This window comes from Varanus komodoensis, unplaced genomic scaffold (genome assembly GCF_004798865.1).
Source record: "Varanus komodoensis strain SLA01 unplaced genomic scaffold, ASM479886v1 scaffold9, whole genome shotgun sequence".
In the NCBI taxonomy this organism is placed as follows: Eukaryota; Metazoa; Chordata; class Lepidosauria; order Squamata; family Varanidae; genus Varanus; species Varanus komodoensis.
In genome coordinates, this window is record NW_025336598.1 from 10,544,741 (window position 1) to 10,562,720 (window position 17,980).

At 44.7% G+C, this 17,980-nt stretch overlaps 1 protein-coding gene and 1 long non-coding RNA gene across 3 annotated transcripts in view; both read left to right on the top strand.

Moving 5' to 3' along the window:
- LOC123017262 overlaps nucleotides 1-17,980 on the top strand; it is a 731,707-nt gene that overhangs the window by 354,509 nt on the left and 359,218 nt on the right. The window lies entirely within an intron of this gene.
- Nucleotides 225-17,443, top strand: LAP3 (leucine aminopeptidase 3). 2 transcript variants are annotated; one of them, XM_044418505.1, is made up of 13 exons: nucleotides 225-368; nucleotides 3,826-3,941; nucleotides 4,942-4,996; nucleotides 6,110-6,215; nucleotides 7,697-7,856; nucleotides 8,684-8,848; nucleotides 9,918-10,076; nucleotides 10,704-10,828; nucleotides 12,549-12,637; nucleotides 13,857-13,959; nucleotides 15,301-15,380; nucleotides 16,114-16,223; nucleotides 17,125-17,443. In XM_044418505.1, the coding sequence occupies exons 1-13, from the start codon at nucleotides 261-263 to the stop codon at nucleotides 17,318-17,320; spliced, it is 1,572 nt and encodes a 523-aa protein (XP_044274440.1). In that variant the 5' UTR covers nucleotides 225-260; the 3' UTR covers nucleotides 17,321-17,443. The 2 variants fall into 2 exon arrangements, with proteins under 2 accessions (XP_044274440.1, XP_044274441.1); XM_044418506.1 differs by lacking the exon at nucleotides 225-368 and adding an exon at nucleotides 1,476-2,176.

The following is a 17,980-nucleotide window of genomic DNA, read 5'->3' on the forward strand; positions in this document are numbered from 1 at the left end:
ACGCAGTACACTCGACTATCCGACATTTTCAACAGTAAGATTCTGCACCTAGCGAGGTGGTGGTGCAGCGGTGCTCTGGCCTGTTCCCCCTCCTCCATGCACGCCTGTTGCGGAGGGAAGCAAGCGCCGCGGGGACCAAACAAGAGGGGCGGGGAGCCTGCCAGGCAGGCGCACGTGGGCTTTCCTTCCCGTCAAAGGCGGGCCTTCCTTCCCATCGTGCGCTCTCGACGCCCCGTGACCTCCGCTGGGCGGTGGCGGTCATGCTTCTGCCGCTGCTGGCGAGAGGGAGGATCCTCCTGCGCTGCAAGGATCTCCGCGTCCTGATGGCCTCGTGCGTCTCCAGCGGCGGCGCCCGCCACAGGAAGCAGGTGGGGCTTGGGCGCAGGAGGCCAAGAGGGCGCGAGGCGGGGAAGGGACCGCGGCAGGCGGGCTCAGGCGAGCAGCTCTGTGGGGAAGCGAGAGCGGGGAGCCGGGAGGAGGGCGGGAACGTCGGCCCGCAGAGCCCGAGGCCGAGGCCGCTGCAGTGGCTTCTCCTTCCCAAGGAAGAAGGGGGCTCGACTTAAGGAGGGAAAACCGCTTTGGGCGCGTTCAACCGAGATACCCCCGTGGAACGTCTATCTGTAGCGGAGCTGTGTCTCTGTGGAGATGGTTGGATCAACAGTAGCAACGACGTCAGAGTCGGACAGGGCTTTGCAAAAGAAGGAATAAGCGGACTGTGGCACGAGCTCTCATTCTCCAGTTTAATGCCTTCTAGTATGCTGGTCTGCAACTTCCAGAATTCCTCCGGCCATGCTGCCTGGGAATTGTGGGAGTTAGAGCCCAACACATCTGGCGGGCACCAGGTGGAGAAGACAAAGCATACGGTTCCGCGGAGGCAGAATGCTGCTTTCGGTGGACCCTTGATTCGATCAGGTCGGCCGTCTGCTTCTGTTGTAGTCCTGGTTTTGTTTTTAAAGTTATGGGGACAATATCAATGGAATCTCATTAGCATCATGTTTGCTAGTGCACACAGCTTTGGCTCATGTGCAAGAAATCACTTCCCCTTTTTTGAGGTCACTGTGGCCACTTCTTCTGGTGCTGTTATTCCAACTCTACAAGGAAGAATACTTAGACCACACAGAAAAATACTTAGATGCATGTAGCTGATGTGGGCAGGTGAGAGCCTCACTGGAGTATGTGTTTAGAATTGCAACTTGCCCTACAATTGTTTTGGGAATGAGTTCCATTAACTATCCTAACAGCTGGGGCCCAAACCATCTGGAGAGCACCAGATTGGGCAAGGGTGGGCTATACTGATGGACAGGGGCTCCCAGATTGGGACTAGAATCTAGAACAAGAGGGATAGCTTGAGGCCTTCCAGTGTTTTGGCCTGCAATTCCCATCAACCTTCACTATTGGCTGTACTAGTTAGGACCTGATGGGACTTGTAGGAGGTTGCCCACTCCTGGACCACCATCTTCAGCTTGGAGTGCCACCATTCCTGTTTGTTGTTGTTGTTCATTTTAATTTCTATTTAATGAGTGGGAGACTAGTTGCAAAAGATGACAGACTTGTTTATTTAATAGTTGTCTGGAAGAACATACTTGGGTAGATTTGGTTCGCTTTTCATCCCTACATGAGAAGCTACAATTTCCAAAATTTCCCTCAGCTGTACAACTATTAAAAGTAGTCCAGGAGCTCTGTATTTCCCCTGCACATGGTCACCCCCAAAAATAGGCTTAATGTTGCAGTGGAAATCATAGAAGATAACACAATCCTCTGAAATGAATAAAGTGTGTTCTTGGTCCACTTCAGTCCATAGCATTGTTGTAAGTCACACTCCTTGGAAATTCTGTATGCCTGCCTGAGGATTGTCCTCCTATTGGTTGGAACAACCAACATTGAGAGAGGTGATAATGTAGATCAGAAATGCAGCCTGTTCTAAGTTCTGGAAAGGGCCTGTATCTGTCCACACCCTTCTGCTTTTGCCACACTCGGCTTGACAGACTAGAGTTCAGCTCAATTGCTGACTCACAGGAGTAGCCTGGAACATTTAAGGGGCTGGACAAAGTTGCCTTTCCCTGCTATAAAGGCTGCAGCCTCTGCCAACTGCTGCAACAGGGCCTAACAGAGGACACCAGGGTAGCTAGTCATGCTGCCGAAAACTGATCACAGCAGTCCTAGTGCTGCAAATAAGGTGTGTGCCATGGGGGTGTTATGGCAAATATGGGATCTACTGTTTGATTGCATAGTGTGGATGGGACATCTGGTGGTGGGAGTGTATAAAATGTGCATTATGCACAAGTGTATGCGACAAGTAGGAACTTTGCACTAATATCTTGATTTGCTTAGGATCTTTCTGTATATTATTCTCCTCACCCCAAAAAACCAACACTTTGTCAGTGCTTAAGCAGATGATAAGGGGGTAATGTTTCAGTTTTATGAGCATGGCAGGGAAATATTTTTGAAACTTGGTTTCAAGGAAAAACTAGCCTTGTACCCTAATATGACCCCTAGATTAAATTAATTTGATTTAGATGTTTTTAACTGAGTCTGGATCAATCCTCTGAATTTTTATCTGGCGTGAAGTTTTTGCAGAGTCTGGAAACAGGACAGGCTACAGACTCAAAATAAACCAAGTGCTTTGCTTTATAAGTTCTTTTACAACGCATATGGGACTGGATGGGTGAATGTTAGATGTTTTGTCTCCCCATGTCATCTTTTTGAAAGAAAAATAGGTCTTGAATATGTTACAAGTCTGTGCAGAGGAAAGGGTAATAAGGAAAAGTTGCTCAATCTTCTCCTTTCTTGTTCAGCACAGTGGGTTTGGGCTGTCCCTCTGTAAGCTACTTTCCATATATTTTCCCCTTGCAGCTGAGGAAGCAACTCAGCAGAAGCAATTTTGAGCAAAGAAGTTATTGAAATGGAAAGAGTTAAGCAGCTTCTCCAGCCACCTCTCCTGTGTTTAGATTTTCAGCCTGCTTGGTCTGTTTCAGATTAAAATAAAACTAAAACTCAGTATGGAGACATTTAAGGACAGGTGCAATTATTTTTCCCCCAGTGTTTCCCCTGTGAGTACTGGGGAAGTTAGAGCTTGCCTTCTTACCCTGCCCTGTCCCCTCGGTATGCTTGTCCCATCAGACACTTGCACATAACATTTATATGGGATATCTGTTCAATGTGTGTTGGCTTGAGCAGTGTGCACAGGATTATACCTGAATTGTTCTGACTCTGTAGATCAATTTATCTGTAGATATGGCATTGAAATATCCCATCATAAATATTTCTGACACTGCTTACACATCGTATGCACACTACTTTATACAAAAATAATTTTTCAATGCATGTGCAGTGAGGCACTGAAAGAAACATTTTTTTAGTTCACAGTATTTTTATGCAAAGTTGGCTTTTTAAAAGCTGGGAAATAATGTTTGCTTTTCTAGTAGGTAATACCAGACTACCCCATCTTATCTGGTTTGTTTGACTGGTTCTTCCACTCCTTATAATTATCAGGGAGTCACTAACTGATATAGGCAACTTGTGTAATCCTCTGTGATTGAGGTCATTCCTCCAGTATGAATGCTAGCGTTTGATGTGAAGTGCTAAGACAGCGTATTCTACACTGAAAAACACTCTTGAGCTATGATGTGGCATCACCTTAGGATATTTCATCACAACTTGCTATATAAAGAACTTTCTTCCATTAGGAGACAATGTTGTTGTCTGTGTAAAGCATTATATTTGTGTAGGAAAAGGGTCCCTCCCCTCCCCTCCCCTCCCCTCCCCGAGATCATTTGCAATCATTTTCTGGGACTGCATCCTAAGAGGTAATGAAACTTTTTTTAGGGCCTTGTCCTAGGTGTCTTTGCCAATGAGCAGGAAGAAGGAGCACCTCAGTTTACTCATGCAGGAGATGCCTTTGATAAACTCGTAGCTGGGAAGCTCAGGGAACTGCTGGCAATGTAAGTACCAAGATGGGTCCTCTTTGGTTTATCTCACAGTCATGGTCTGGACAGAAGAGCATTAAGGGGCAACCAAGCTGTAGTTACAGGGAACAGAGGCCCTTCGCCTCCCCATTTCTTGCCGGCTTTGTGCCTGCTGCTTTAACACCAAGGCTGGGTTTCCATGACAGAAGGGTGGTTAATAAGCCAGAGTGGCTGCTCTGTGTCACTGCCACTGCTCACCGCTTCCCGAGGACTTCAGTCAGCTGGAGCAAACCAGTGCTTATTCCAGCCCTCACCTTGCTCCTTGCAGTGCCACATGGTTCTTTCTAATGCTTTCTGGAGCTGCAAGAGCACCACACGTGCCATTCTAGCCTCTCCCGACCCTGTGCAGCTGCTCACCTGAGCCAGGAGCTACTACTGATGCCTGCAGAACTGGTGACAGGCAAATTATGGCTGCCTCCTTGTTCCCCATGCATGCTGCCTTTTTAGGAGCTGAACAAAAGGCACAGTGGGGAACTTTGGGAATTCGGGGGCTTGTAAGTCCGGACGTGGTGCTGTCCTGGTGGCCTGCAAGGCAATGCACTAACTGTGGCAGGGAATGCTGCTACTAACTTTGCCAAGTTTCTCAGCCCCTGCTCCTGCCTTTAACAGGATTGGCATCTACAGATATTGATATGATATTGGTAAGAATGATTTATTGCTGACAAGCTGTTGTACAGATACACTGATAGTCAGCCACACAGATGAGAAACAATAGTAATGCAATGCAGCAGCAGCAATACAGTTGAACAGATACACTCCGAATCACAAATCCCATTGGACTGAGGCAAGATCTAAAATTACATGTGCTTTATTTTCATTCTGCATGAAGTTTCATTTGCTGATTTCTGCTGATCAGCTTGCTCTTAAAAGGCACAGAGCAGACCAAATTGTCTTTTTTTTCCAGGCATGTGGCAATCCTTCATGCTGTAATCTGTTGTTTTCATTGTTTTGTGATAATGTTTATGCTGTCTTGCAGTTCAGGGCCTCCACTGAAGAAAGGAAAGACGCGTGTCTTTCATGGCTTGCATCAGGTATGGAATGACTATTTAACGAAACCTAACTTTGTTTCCAACGTAATTCTTCTTACGGTATTGTAGGTTTGTCAGAAATGTGCCGCACCCACATCCCCAGACGGGTTTTCTACTGGCTCCTTATAATATGGCAAGGTGGAGGGCAAATTAAAGTGCTGCATGAGCCGAGCAGGGCCTGCTGATCTTGCCCACAGCCCACCTTCCTTTTGTGTGGTTCATTTTAAAGCTGTTTTTCCTACTGGTGGAGCTCTGAAGCCAGAAGAAACTTCATCTGGCAAGAACCAACTAAAATCCCCTATGCTTCTCGGAGGTTTTCTGACCTGTGAAGAGGGGATCCTGGTGGGGATGGATTAGAAGCCTCTAGCCCAAGGGCGAGTTTGGGCCCCAAGCCTTGTCACTTCAGGGCAAGTGATGGGAGGAAGCTCTTTTCTCTGATGAGTGATTGGAGAGAATAGTGGAGCTTTAAAGGTGAGCTTTGTGGTAAATTTTGCTTAGCTTCTGCAGGAAAACATTGTGCCTTTGGCTTGATATTGATATTAATTAATTCATGCTATACCCCCAGATAGCTGATGCTTGCTGGGTAGGTCACAAAAAATTCACAACATACAGTGCACAAATAAAACAAAACAAAAAAATAGAATAAAACACTTTTTCAGATATACAAAATTTGAAAAACAATTAAACAGCTAGAATAATTTTCAGTAATACACCTGTTGAAAGCAGATAATGTCAGTGCCTGGGAGGAGAGGGCAGACTTGACCTGGCACCAAAAGGAGTTGGTGCTAGGCAAGTTTCAGTGAGGAGGTAATCATTTTATCAGGGGCCTGCTACTCAGAAGGTCCGCTTTAGTTTGTAGTGGCCAAGTAGAGTTGGGTTGACAGACTTCATAGGTTATAACCGGCCCTTAGAAATAATCTCAAAAGCAGGCAGCCAATACTAGCCAGCCACATCTGGTGTTTGATGTTCAGCTTTTATTATCTGTAGTGCCTTTTATTTCACTAACTGGAAAGGTAAGTGCTGAGTTTGCATCCAGCTTTAAAAAATGATTCATTGCTATAGTACCTTTTTTTCCAGTGGTAAGATTAACTAATGTTCTCTGCCATTTTGCTGCAGGACTTTTCAAGCGTCGTAGTTGTTGGCCTGGGCAAGAAGGCAGCAGGAGTGAACCAACTAGAAAACTGGGATGAAGACAAAGAAAACATAAGAGCAGCAGTTGCAGGTTAACTTGAAATTAAATATTTACTCCCATGCTTTAATAGTTTCTCTAATGGGATATATGCTGCCTTTTTGAAGATACTTGTCCATTTCAGAATTAGCAGCTGGGTACAAGCCTGTACCCACTCACCTGAGAGTAAACCCTGCTTGACTCTGTGGGGCCCAGCTTCTGTGTAGGTAACTATAGGATTGTGCTGAAGAAACTGCATAGGGCTTTGGTCCAAAGCTGCTGTCAACCCACTGAGTTGGCTTACAAAAGCCATATGGTTGTATCTAGGGGTACTTAAACCCACTTACCTCCACATGCATGTGGGATGAAATCACAGCTGCCATTGCACATGAGTTGCTAGTATTTGTGCACAGGGTGTACAGACCCACGAGACGCCTCCCCACCCAGCTGTTCATGCTCCACGGGGGAATGCCGGGCCAGGTTGAAGTCAAATGTGAGGTTTCATACATGGTTTGGCACTGCTCTCATGTGGATGTGATTGGATTTAAGAACACCTGGGTTGAGTGTCAGCCCAAGTCTCCGATGTGGGAATAATCATACTAGCCTATTGCTGTAGGGCTGTCTTGAGGATTGCTGATAGATATTGTGCATGCAAGAGCACAGTTCATGCTTGCAGCATCACTTCTCAGATCTCTCTCGCTCTTTTTTTTCTTTTTGCCCGCATGGTTTCAGGGGCTTATTTATTCCTACTTATTTCTGGAATGCTATCCTTCCTTTTAGCTGAAAAGACACCCAGAATGGCTTACAAAGATCAGTAGTAAGACAGTCTTCTCTCAGACATAAAGTCAGAACGACACGACACACAAGGAAGAGAGGAAAGGCAAGCTTGGGTACCCTTTCTGACAGGTTTCTTAACAAAGCAGAAGAGAACCACCTCCAACCCTACAGATACAACTTAAATGGCAGATGAATTGCAGTAGCCTCGATAAAAAACATTGGTGGCCTGTAGTAGTGTGGGGTGGGGGAGGGTGTTTTTTCTTTCCCATTACTTTATTAAAGCAGGGAGTTTATTAAATATTTCCATGGTTAGGAGAACTAATCAGGTGGCCTCATAAATCAAACATCTCAAACATTGCATGCAAAAGTGACTTTTAAAAATGCTAAATAAGCATTAATAGCACCCAAGGTGCTTTTATGACATAATTTTAAAACAATGGTGGTAGACTTTGCTCTGCTAAAATTGCTCAGTCATCCTTGTGCTACAGGGGAATGCTGGGTAAGACATTTTCCCATTCTTGCTGAGTTGCATGAGGACAAAAGCTGCCAGAAAAAGGAATTGAAAGTGAACTAATGGGTCATGGATTGCTAAATAGTTTTTTTGAGTTTTTAAATTATAGATATAGACAGAATTTAGCTAATTTGTAATAATTGATAGTCTGAACCAGATTAAAAGTTTATTGTCCTCTTTTTCATTTATATCCACCTCTTGCCCTCCCCTAGTATTCAATATTACCAATGTATATTTTATTTTTCAGTTGGATGCCAGCAGGTTCAGGAGCTGGAGATCCCTTTTGTAGAAGTTGACCCTTGTGGAGATGCTCAGGCTGCAGCAGAAGGAGCCATCCTCGGACTCTTCGAATATTCTGAGTTTAAGCAAAAAAAGAAACCAGTGGTTGAAGTCCAGCTGCATGGGAGGTGATTGGCTGAGAAATCACATCTGCACAGATGTCCTGAATCAATAGCTTTCTAATTCTTGATTCACCTTTCGTGTGTAACACTGTCACTTAAAATGGCTCACAGTGTGTTTTTGGGTCTGTGCACTACTCGACCTCTATATAAACCTTTATAATTGCAAAAAGTGGATGAAATAAGATGCTACATGATGTGATCCATACAGGAACAAAGCATCCAACTTTGCCAATATAAATGAACAAGGCATCGAGTGTTGGCATTGTTTGTATTCAGACAGTGCCTGCGACTGTCTTTGGCAGAGTCTTGTGTCTTTTGTAGTACCAGGTAGAGCCCATCTTTTATCCAGGCCATGTAATTCAAAGGGTAATCTTTTAATGCTTCTTTTATCTGCTTTTTCACTGTGTCGGGTGTTGGATCAATGTTTTGATATTGTTTGTGACTTAGTTGTTCCTCCCTGTCCACTTTGCTGGAAATGCTTAAATGGAAGAGTGGTGGCTGAGTGAGGCCCCCTATAGGACTAATGGCCCGTGCATAATGTTGGAGGTTGATGGACGTCCTGTGAGGCCTGTCAGTCATTGTGGTGCCTTGTTGCTGTTCAGCCATGTTGTTGTGCACATGAAACCACCCATGAGGTCTCCCCAGGGCAGGCTGGTGTTTCTGCAGTGATAACCCCATTCCCTGGTTGGATGTTTGATGCTGTTCATCGCCTTGGTGAACCTCCTCTGACAACTGTGTCCTGCTTGCTAGCAAATGGAGGTCAGCAGCCGAGTTCTGGCCTCACACTGGTGCAGTGATGTTTCATGACTCCCTTTTCATGCTTTCCTGTTTAGCGATGGAGCCGATGCCTGGAAGAAAGGCCTTATCTATGCAAAGGGCCAGAACTTGGCTCGCTACCTTATGGAGGGTCCAGCCAACCATATTACACCTACCAGATTTGCTGCTATTATTGAAGAGAACCTCAAAAGTGCCAGCAGCAAAGTGATTGTTCATAGAAGGTGAGCAGTTGCCTCTTATGAAGTGAGAACAACTAAGAGAACCATGGCTGCTTTCAGCTTGTCTGCTGGGAGCTGATGCTGGAGGGAGGACTGTGCTGAGTCAAGTGCTACTTTGTGTAGAAGTCCCCAAGCTAACTGCTCTGGCAGCCCTGAAGAATTTGTGTTTGCTTGTACTGGGTTAGTGTGGGATAGATTTTGTCAATTCAGCTAAAAAAAGGAGGTAGATGTTTAGGAAACCACAGCACTGCATCCTGCTAGCAGTCATCCTATTCTCATTTTAAACTAGAAAGTCCAAAGGAAATGCTGGAGCAGCTGTTCATTTAAAAGCCATAAATATTCTTGATGCCTGGCAACTGCTGCAAATCCTTAAGACATGCTTGCTCTTTGGACTTTACCCACTCAAAATAGAAACTTTGGAATTGGAGTTGAGTCTTCACTGTAGTGGTTCTAGCTGGTCTGCTAGAACCTCAAAAGAAAGCCATTAGACCATGGTTAGTTGCCTGTGTAACTTCTCCATATTGATTGGTGTGTGTTTGTGTGTGTGTGTGTATTTGTATTCTTCTCTTTTTCCAAGAAGATTTAGGGAGTGCACTGTTATCTTGGCAGCAACACGGTGAGCTAGGATTAAGCAGAGAGTAGTGACTGGCTTAGGTCCTGTGCAGAGACAATGGACAACCAGGTCCAGCCAACATTGCTGCAATGAGTAAGGGAGAGAATGCACAAGGAAGAGGTATTATACTGGCTCCCTGAATTCTTGCTTCCTTGCTTCATTCTCTACCAATATGACTTTGCATTCTTTATATGCAGAGCAGGACTATGCTGTTCAGTATCCCAGACCATTAAAAAAGCCATGCTCTGGTTTAACATTTGCTGTAAAAAGGCAGGAAATGTTATTTTAAACCATTGCATGAGTAGAATGATGCAAAGGGTAAAGCTAGGCCTCTTTACTTTGAAAGCACCCTTTAATTCAGGGGGAAGGATACTATTTTTGCAGGTAATTTGGGGGTGTCTGGAATTCATTTTTTTCCCTTCCTCCCATTCATTCTGGAATGAAACTGACTTGTTACAGGGATAAAGCCTGGATAGAAGCACATAATATGGGATCCTTCCTGAGTGTTACCAAAGGCTCTGATGAACCACCCGTCTTCCTGGAGGTTCACTATAATGGTAGCAGTGATGCCAATGAGCTTCCACTGGTGTTTGTTGGGAAAGGAATTACTTTTGACAGGCAAGTATTTTCTTGTGCATATTTTGGAGACAAAAGCTGAATGCCCATTTAGTTGTTACTTGCCCCCCTTTGATGCCTTTTTCCAGAGTCAGTGGGGCTGCAGGGTCACCTGTTCAGTCCCAAGCCTGCGATTACAGAACTCCTGCTCAATACCCCTCCCCACCATCTGTGCATTCATGTGGACATCTGAGGCACAAAAGCCTCTGTGCGGAGGCTTCTCTGGATCCTGGAATGCTGCATCTGCACAGGAAGGCTTCCTTGCCTTAAGTATCCCACGAATATGTGGACAGGCCTGGGAAAAGCCATGCCCATTGGAGGTGGCACTCAAAGCACAGCAGGGCCATGTCTCATTGTCCTTTGCCCTTGTGTAACCTCTGAAGGGCGATTTTATTAGCCAACCTGCTTAATGATCAACCCTCTCAAAGTCTTCGCTTTGTCAGTTAAGTGGTTTAAATGTTACTTTGTCCACAGTCCCACAAGGCACAAAAAGAAAATCAACCTTTGGTATTCATCCGTTTATCTCTTAATAAAGGGTGGAGAGGGATGGGGCGTTGTATCTGTTATCTTTGGGAATCCAGATCTGCCATTCATCTCTGGTTGTGTCTGTGTGTGCCTGTTTCTTTCCAGTGGCGGTATCTCCATTAAGCCATCAGCCAATATGGATGCCATGAGGGCAGACATGGGAGGAGCAGCCACGATCTGCTCTGCTATTGTGACAGCTGCAGAATTAAAGCTACCCCTTAATATTATTGGTAAGTGGAAAAGGAAGGAGGATTGTTTAAACATCGTGGACATGGGTGTATGTTTCAAGAGAGATTTCCATGATCTACACAGTTTGCTCTACAAACTTACAAAGATGGCTTGCTTTGAGTCACAACATTGCTTGCTCTGGCTTGCCAGCTTTCCCAATATTTCAGGCAAAGAGGTCTTTCACAGGCTGTCTAACTCAGGGGTTAGAACTTCGACCCATGGGCAGCCCCAGTCTGGCCCGTGTTGTCTCTGAGGGTTCCTCCACCAGGTAGGACTTAGGGTCCAGGCCCTCTCCATGGAGAAATTCCCTCAGAGGGCATTCCCTTGTTGTTTTCTCCATTTGACATTTCATTTATTAATTTTAGTTATTACAAGTATATCCTGCTGTTTTCTTACAATGAACACAAAGCAGCTTACATCATTCTCCTGCTCTCAGTCGTATCCCCACAACAACAGCCCAGTGAGGTAGGTTGGGCTGAGAGGCTGTGACTGGCCCAAAGTCACCCAGTTGGCCCATGGCTGAGTGAGGACTAGAACCCAGGTTGCCTGAGCTCCAGACCCCTGCTCTTCACTACTGCACCACACCAGCTCTCCTGGGAGAGCTGTGCCAGCAGCAGAGTCCCCACTGTTTCCTTTGTTTGGACAGAGCAGCAGGCATGCAGAGTGGCCTAGGCATTGGGGCTCCCCTGCATCAGGGAGAACTTGCCTTCCCTCCACATGGGGGAGTTCCAGCGCTCTTCATCCCTGCTGCCGTCTTGAGATTAGGATGAAGTGTGGGTCTTATGTATGCTGGGCAAAGCAGCTGTTCTCCCCCCACCTCCCTGGGCAGTTTTGCATGCCCATCATTCCTGCCTGGATTTCTGAATCTTTGCCTCCTTTGTGCACAAAAAAGGCTAGAGCCAGCCCCCGGATATGATGTCATGGGTGGGCCCCATCTCCTGATGTTGTCAGGCCTGTGGTGGACTGTGGGCAATCTATAGCTACCTCCTAACAATTCTCCACCCCTGCTTCGACTAGAGCAGCCATGCTTTGAGCCCAGGGTTTCGGTCCTTCCCCACACATTCCTTAGGATCAGCCTGCCTCATTTCTTGCTTGCTTGGCTCTCCAGCATCTCTGCACCCCCCCCCACACCCCCCATAAGGCTCAATGTTAAGAAGCCTGCACATCTGAGAGAGCTCTCAGCTGAGACATTAAAATAGCTCATAATTCACCTGTTCATGAGGCATCATGTAGAAAAAATTACTGTAATGCTGTCCTGTCCGCCAGCGTGCTAAGGAGCTATTGCCTCGTTATGTTGTGCTTTGAACCAGATGAGAGCCTCCCAGCTTAATCTTGTCTCGCTACTCTGGCAAATACCAGCAAGGCCTTGTGGTCAGTGGCAACCAGTCACTTCCTTCTTGCCCAAAGCTTGGTCAAGGAGAAGTCTGGAATCAGGGGGGATGTGGGTGAAACTGCAGGGATGATGGACAAAACGCTTTATCTACCTGGATGGCTCATCTGATATGCTGCCTAGCTGAGAGATGTAGAGATGAACTGGGTCTTGGTTTCAAGTCATCAGATCCTGAAATGTAAACAGAACATCAGTAGTACAGAAATTTTAATCAAATCAAACAACATCAAGAAATAAAACCTGAAAAAAATGGTAGTAATGGTCTTGAAAGCACCAAATAATGCTAAGTGTAATCTCCATTTGCAGTAAGAGCTGTTTTCTTTCAATCCCAGGTTTGACACCCCTTTGTGAAAACTTGCCCAGTGGGAAGGCAAGCAAACCTGGAGATGTTGTGAAGGCCATGAATGGAAAGACTATTCAGGTATGTGTAAGATGCTGAGTCAGCACAGTTTGAATACAGCAAGTGATGCTAGGTTGCCAGATTTTCTACTGCTATCAGAGAAAATAGTTCAGGATTGGGAATTGGTTGACTTGCCTGCAAGAATCATTTTGAAAGGCCTACAGACCAGCTTTGCAAATCATTTCTATACAGAAGTGATAGTTTTAAGAGTGGTATAGCAGCAAAGAAATGTGAGTCAAGAAGTCCCAGGTTAAATGTCACGTCAACCATAAAGTGAGGCTCGGTCCACACATGCAACATAATGAGATGACTGCTTCAGGATGGGTAAGGTTTTGGATGCTGTCAAAGTATTTTTTTAAAAAAGCACTTGTTGCAAATAGAAACCAGCCTGCACTAGAGCTTTTATTTCCAATGCATGACATGTTGCTTCCTGCACATCCAGTATGAGATGACCCTCTTCTTACTATGTTATCTCATTCTGCTGCAGGCAGGCTGCCATTCTCTCAGAGAGAATGCGGGAAATCTAAAATGCAATGAAAAGAGCTGTTAGTTGTTAACACAGTTCTCCCTCAAGTGCACTGAACACATGCTTGCCATTTAAATAATCAATAGTAATCCTAGTTTTGGTAGCCTCCTATTTGGGCTACCACAGTGTGTTAACTGGCAGGGCAGGTGGAAGGAGTTCCAAAACATTCTGGGAACTTCAGATAGTCCAAAATTTGCAGTGATATTATCATCTCAGGCTGGGCAATATTTTCTATTGGTATGGGCTAACAGCCCATTTCCAGACACAATGTAAACCTTCATATACCTACCTATAATGTCACCTTTAGAGGTCCTTCTCTGGGTGCTACCAGATTGGGTGTGCCTGATGGCCACTGGAGGGCCTTCTGGGTGGTGGCAGGTCAGGAAAGCAATGACCTCCCCAGTTGGCTTACTCGGCACTCACCGTGTGCCCTTTTCAGCACTACCTGAACATATTACATTCCCAAGTTTTTAAATCTTGGGATCTTTTCCTTCTAGTGGCTTGACAGATCTGGCTTTATTTATTTTAGTTTTATGTTGTGACTGTTCTTACTCTGAGATTTACCTGTTAAATTTAAATGGATTTAAGTTTGTATTTGCTGCCTTAAAGAGTGTTCGTTATTGGTCAGAATAAAAATATTGTTAACAATACTGAAAATTAGGCTCTAATTCTGTCTGGTTTTTTTTTTTCCTTTTCGGTCCCTCATCATAAAAGGTGGATAACACTGATGCAGAGGGAAGGTTGGTGCTGGCTGATGCACTTTGTTATGCACACACTTTTAATCCAAGGGCCATTCTAGATGCTGCAACACTGACAGGTAACGAATCTTAACTTGTCGGAACTTTCTGTCCTCCCTGTTTGCAGAGCTTAGTTACCCATGGGATGTCTCGGTGTCTACTGCAAGCAGGGTGTTGTGCCCACTTCCCAGGACACGCTGCACCACCACTCAAGTGCTCAGAAAAGACTGCAGCCATGCCAGTGCAGTGCCACTGTCAGTCAGGATTTTTTCAGACTGCCTCCCCAGCAATGTCATCGTGCTGACTTCACAGAGAGTTCTGCAAATGCTGAGGAGAACATGCTGCTTTTTAATTGTATAGCAGGACTGGGTACCTGCAGCAGAGATGTTCCTTTGAGCCTTTTTTAGTGGAGGCCACAGCAACCACAGAGGCCCAGAAGGTCAAACTCAGCTTCTTTGAGGGGGGCATTGGAGGTGCCTTTCCCCAGCATCAAGGGGATTACGTACAAAACGTGATAAAATCATTTGGGCACCATCCTATGCGAGTTTAGACAAAATCGCACCTTTAAGCAGTTAAAGGTACAATGTTATGCGAGTTTAGATAGGAAAAGGGGAATCCTGCTCCCAGCATGACCAAGCCAGCTCTGCAATCTAGGGCACACTGCAAGTTAAAGGACTTGCATTATTGTCTACACTTGCACAGGATGGTGCCTTAAAATAATTAAAGGCACCCATGCAGCCCAGAGGCAGCAGAGCTTGCTTACAGTAACCTCATCAAAATTCCCCTCAGCTGCCAGTGGTCACTTGCATAGATGTGCCAGGTGGGCAGGACAGGCTCCCGTAGCAGGATTCCCCTAAGAATCCCAGCAGTTGCATTCTGGGCCAGTGGAGTATCTAAAGACTTTTCGGAGGCGAGCCTTCCACCATACAAAGAGCGTGGGGGTTCTTCATGTAGAAGGTGCGGATCCAGTATTTCTTGTACTCCTTAGCCACCACACAACCACATGATGGGGATAAGAGTTTTGTTCCTTTCATGGGCACATCAAGCAACCCAAGTTCCTGCACATGTAATTCACATCAGAAGCAGGAGCATGTCAGTTGCTTGATGTGCCCATGATGTGCCCATGTTTGAGTTGCTGGGTGTAGCCAGGCAAAGGGCGAGCCTGTTTGATGCCAGAGGCAAACTGCACATATAGAACGCAAAGTGAGCCAATCCATTTCTTGTTCTGCCCTTTGCTGATCCCCACCCCAGCATGTAGAAGGGGTGCATTGCAGCTAGAGGAACAAAATATCTGGCCCAATCATGTATGGAAATGCATGTCATTATTTTCTTTGAGAAAGCTACATAGAAATGTGAGTAGAAAATGACCACAAAAGAATGGCATGCTGTGTTAATAACCTGAGTTATATAATACTGTGCAGGTGCCATGGATATCGCCCTGGGATCTGCAGCTACTGGGGTTTTCACCAATTCAAACCTGCTTTGGGATCAACTGTACAAGGTAAGTTAGAGCACTGATAACTGAAGGTATTTGGAGACTTAGAGAAATGCTTTATAGGTAAGCTCTGTGTCTATCACGTCCCAAGCTCTGTGTCCACTTGCTCATGGCAGCCACATTTCAAGTATTGAATCCTGAACTGTGCACCCTCTGCTTTAGGGTAGAATGTGATGATCTCAAGTGAAACCTCATGGTTTATACAAATGTTTATACAAAGCTTCTCAGAAGGCATGGCTGCTGTGTGATACAGAAGTGTTGCCAGTCTCTGTCTTGAATCAGTGGCCTGACTGTTCAGAGACTGTGTGTGGACTGTGAATACTATCAATGAGTGGAATGATGGCAAGCAGCACTGCTTCATGCGCAGATGAAGTGTGTGGAGGGATTGCAAGTGGCAGGCTGCTTCACAAATGGCCAGAAGCTAAAGATGTGGCAACTTTCCTGCTTGAAAGGAAGGATTGAGCTGGAATAGGAAGCAAGGGAGAAAGCAGCACTGCAGAAGAGGGGCAGGTGGTGGAAATCTTGGTACCTTGGGAATCTCCGTAAGTCAGTGATGGGTATGAGGCATAGCCTTGGAATACTGTCTGTATCAGATCACAGACTGATGAATACTTAAAAGAGCCTTATGTCTCAGACTATATGGTCTCAGTTTGTTGTATATGAGAGGAGTGCAGCGTATAGACACTTAAGCTTTTTCTGCTACTAACTTCCTTTGCCCATGGTGCATTTAAATTTGTAGGCCAGTATTCAGACAGGGGATCGTGTTTGGAGGATGCCCCTCTTTGAACATTACACCAGACAAGTTACAGACTCTCAGCTTGCAGACCTCAACAACATTGGTAAATACAGGTATGTTGCTGAATTGAAATGTTGCTGTTAATGCACATAAATCACTCCTTCCAGTGCATGGAGACTACTTGAGGAAACAGTTGAAAAGAACACATGCTTAAGGAGAAGAATTCCTTACACATCTGCTATTCCTTTTCAGCCTGGGGAAGTAGAGGTAGTGCCCGGACTACAGATCAGAATTACAAGGCCACTGATGTTGCATTGTCAAATACATTGGTAGTTGCCTAGAGATATTCATGGATTTTCTCTAGAGATACTCATCAAGGGTTTATGATAGTCTGTGCATTCATAAGTATGGGTTGTTTGTAACCCAGGAACTACCTTTAGGTGTAGAAAGGAGTAGATTCTTCAGTTGAGACTTGGTTCATGGTGAGAGCAAGTCAGTGGGCAGAGACGTGCAACTGGCTTACCAGATCTGGTTATTTCAAGAAATAGTCTTACTTAACAGGACAGAAATGACTGTTCAGTTTAGTTAAGACAATACACTAAACCATAGTTGAAAGGATAATTGAATATGATGGTTTGTAGTCAGCCAGAATTAGAAATCATGGTGCTTATGTATTATGGTTTGCATTAACTATGTTTGTGGCATGAAGTCTGAAGTGACAAATAATAGTTAATAGCTATCACTTTGCTTCCAGGCACTAATACCTGCTCCATAACGATGGGAGGGAGTTTATGAGGGGACAGAAACTGAAACAGATTGGCACCTCTGAAGCACAGTTTTCCTGTGGTACACACACCCCAAAGCTCAAATTCTAAATTTTTATTAGAGACAACCATAGTTTGGCGTAGCATCTTTATTGAGCTCCCATAGTATACTTTTCACTACGTAAGTTTTTACTCCTAAGTAAACAGTTATATATAATACATTAATAATTTTATTTTTCCTTCCCATCAGGTCTGGTGGCGCATGCACGGCCGCAGCATTCCTGCGAGAATTTGTGACTGTTCCTCACTGGGCTCATTTAGATATTGCTGGTGTGATGGCAAATAAAGATGAGGTTCCATACCTTCGTAAAGGCATGGCAGGACGGCCCACACGAACTCTGGTAGAGTTCGTTACTCAACTGAGCCAAGACAAGCAAAGTATCTAGAAAGAAGTTCTGCAATTGTGTAACTTTTAGCCTTAAAAAAAAATCGGTTTGCTATGATTTCAAAGCTGCAGGAGTAATGAACTGGTGACCAGTGAGCATACTAATAAAATTTTTAAAAATCCACAACATGGAATTCTCTGCATATTTAAAAATAGTATAGTTACTAGTATTAAAAATAATAGTATATAACTGAATGGACTTATTCAGTTTGCAAAAGGTGCTTACAGAACAAAGATCTATTCTCTATTTTTATATTCTGACAAAAAATACATCCCAGAACTTGAATTATATATTTAATACTGAAGGAACAATTATTTTCAGATATCAGACTTTGTAATAGAAGATACAAAATAATAGACAATAAATATTATCTTGAAAACTTAAAGTCACTGATTGTTTAGCACATTCTTGTTTTTAATGAGCACAGTGTTTAAGAAAGCTTGTTTCCTATACATATTTGGACAAACATTAAACCTGAACTGAAGCTTGAACTGAAGCATGTTGTCATCTCTCTCAAATCAGGATTCATATAAGACACTCCCTTGGTACTGGACTGTGCGTAGGTAGCACAAGACATCTCTAAAGAAACTTCTAAAAGTACTGAGAAAGCAGAACACCAGACCCACTTTGTGTGCAGAAGACCCCCATCAGTCTCTGGCA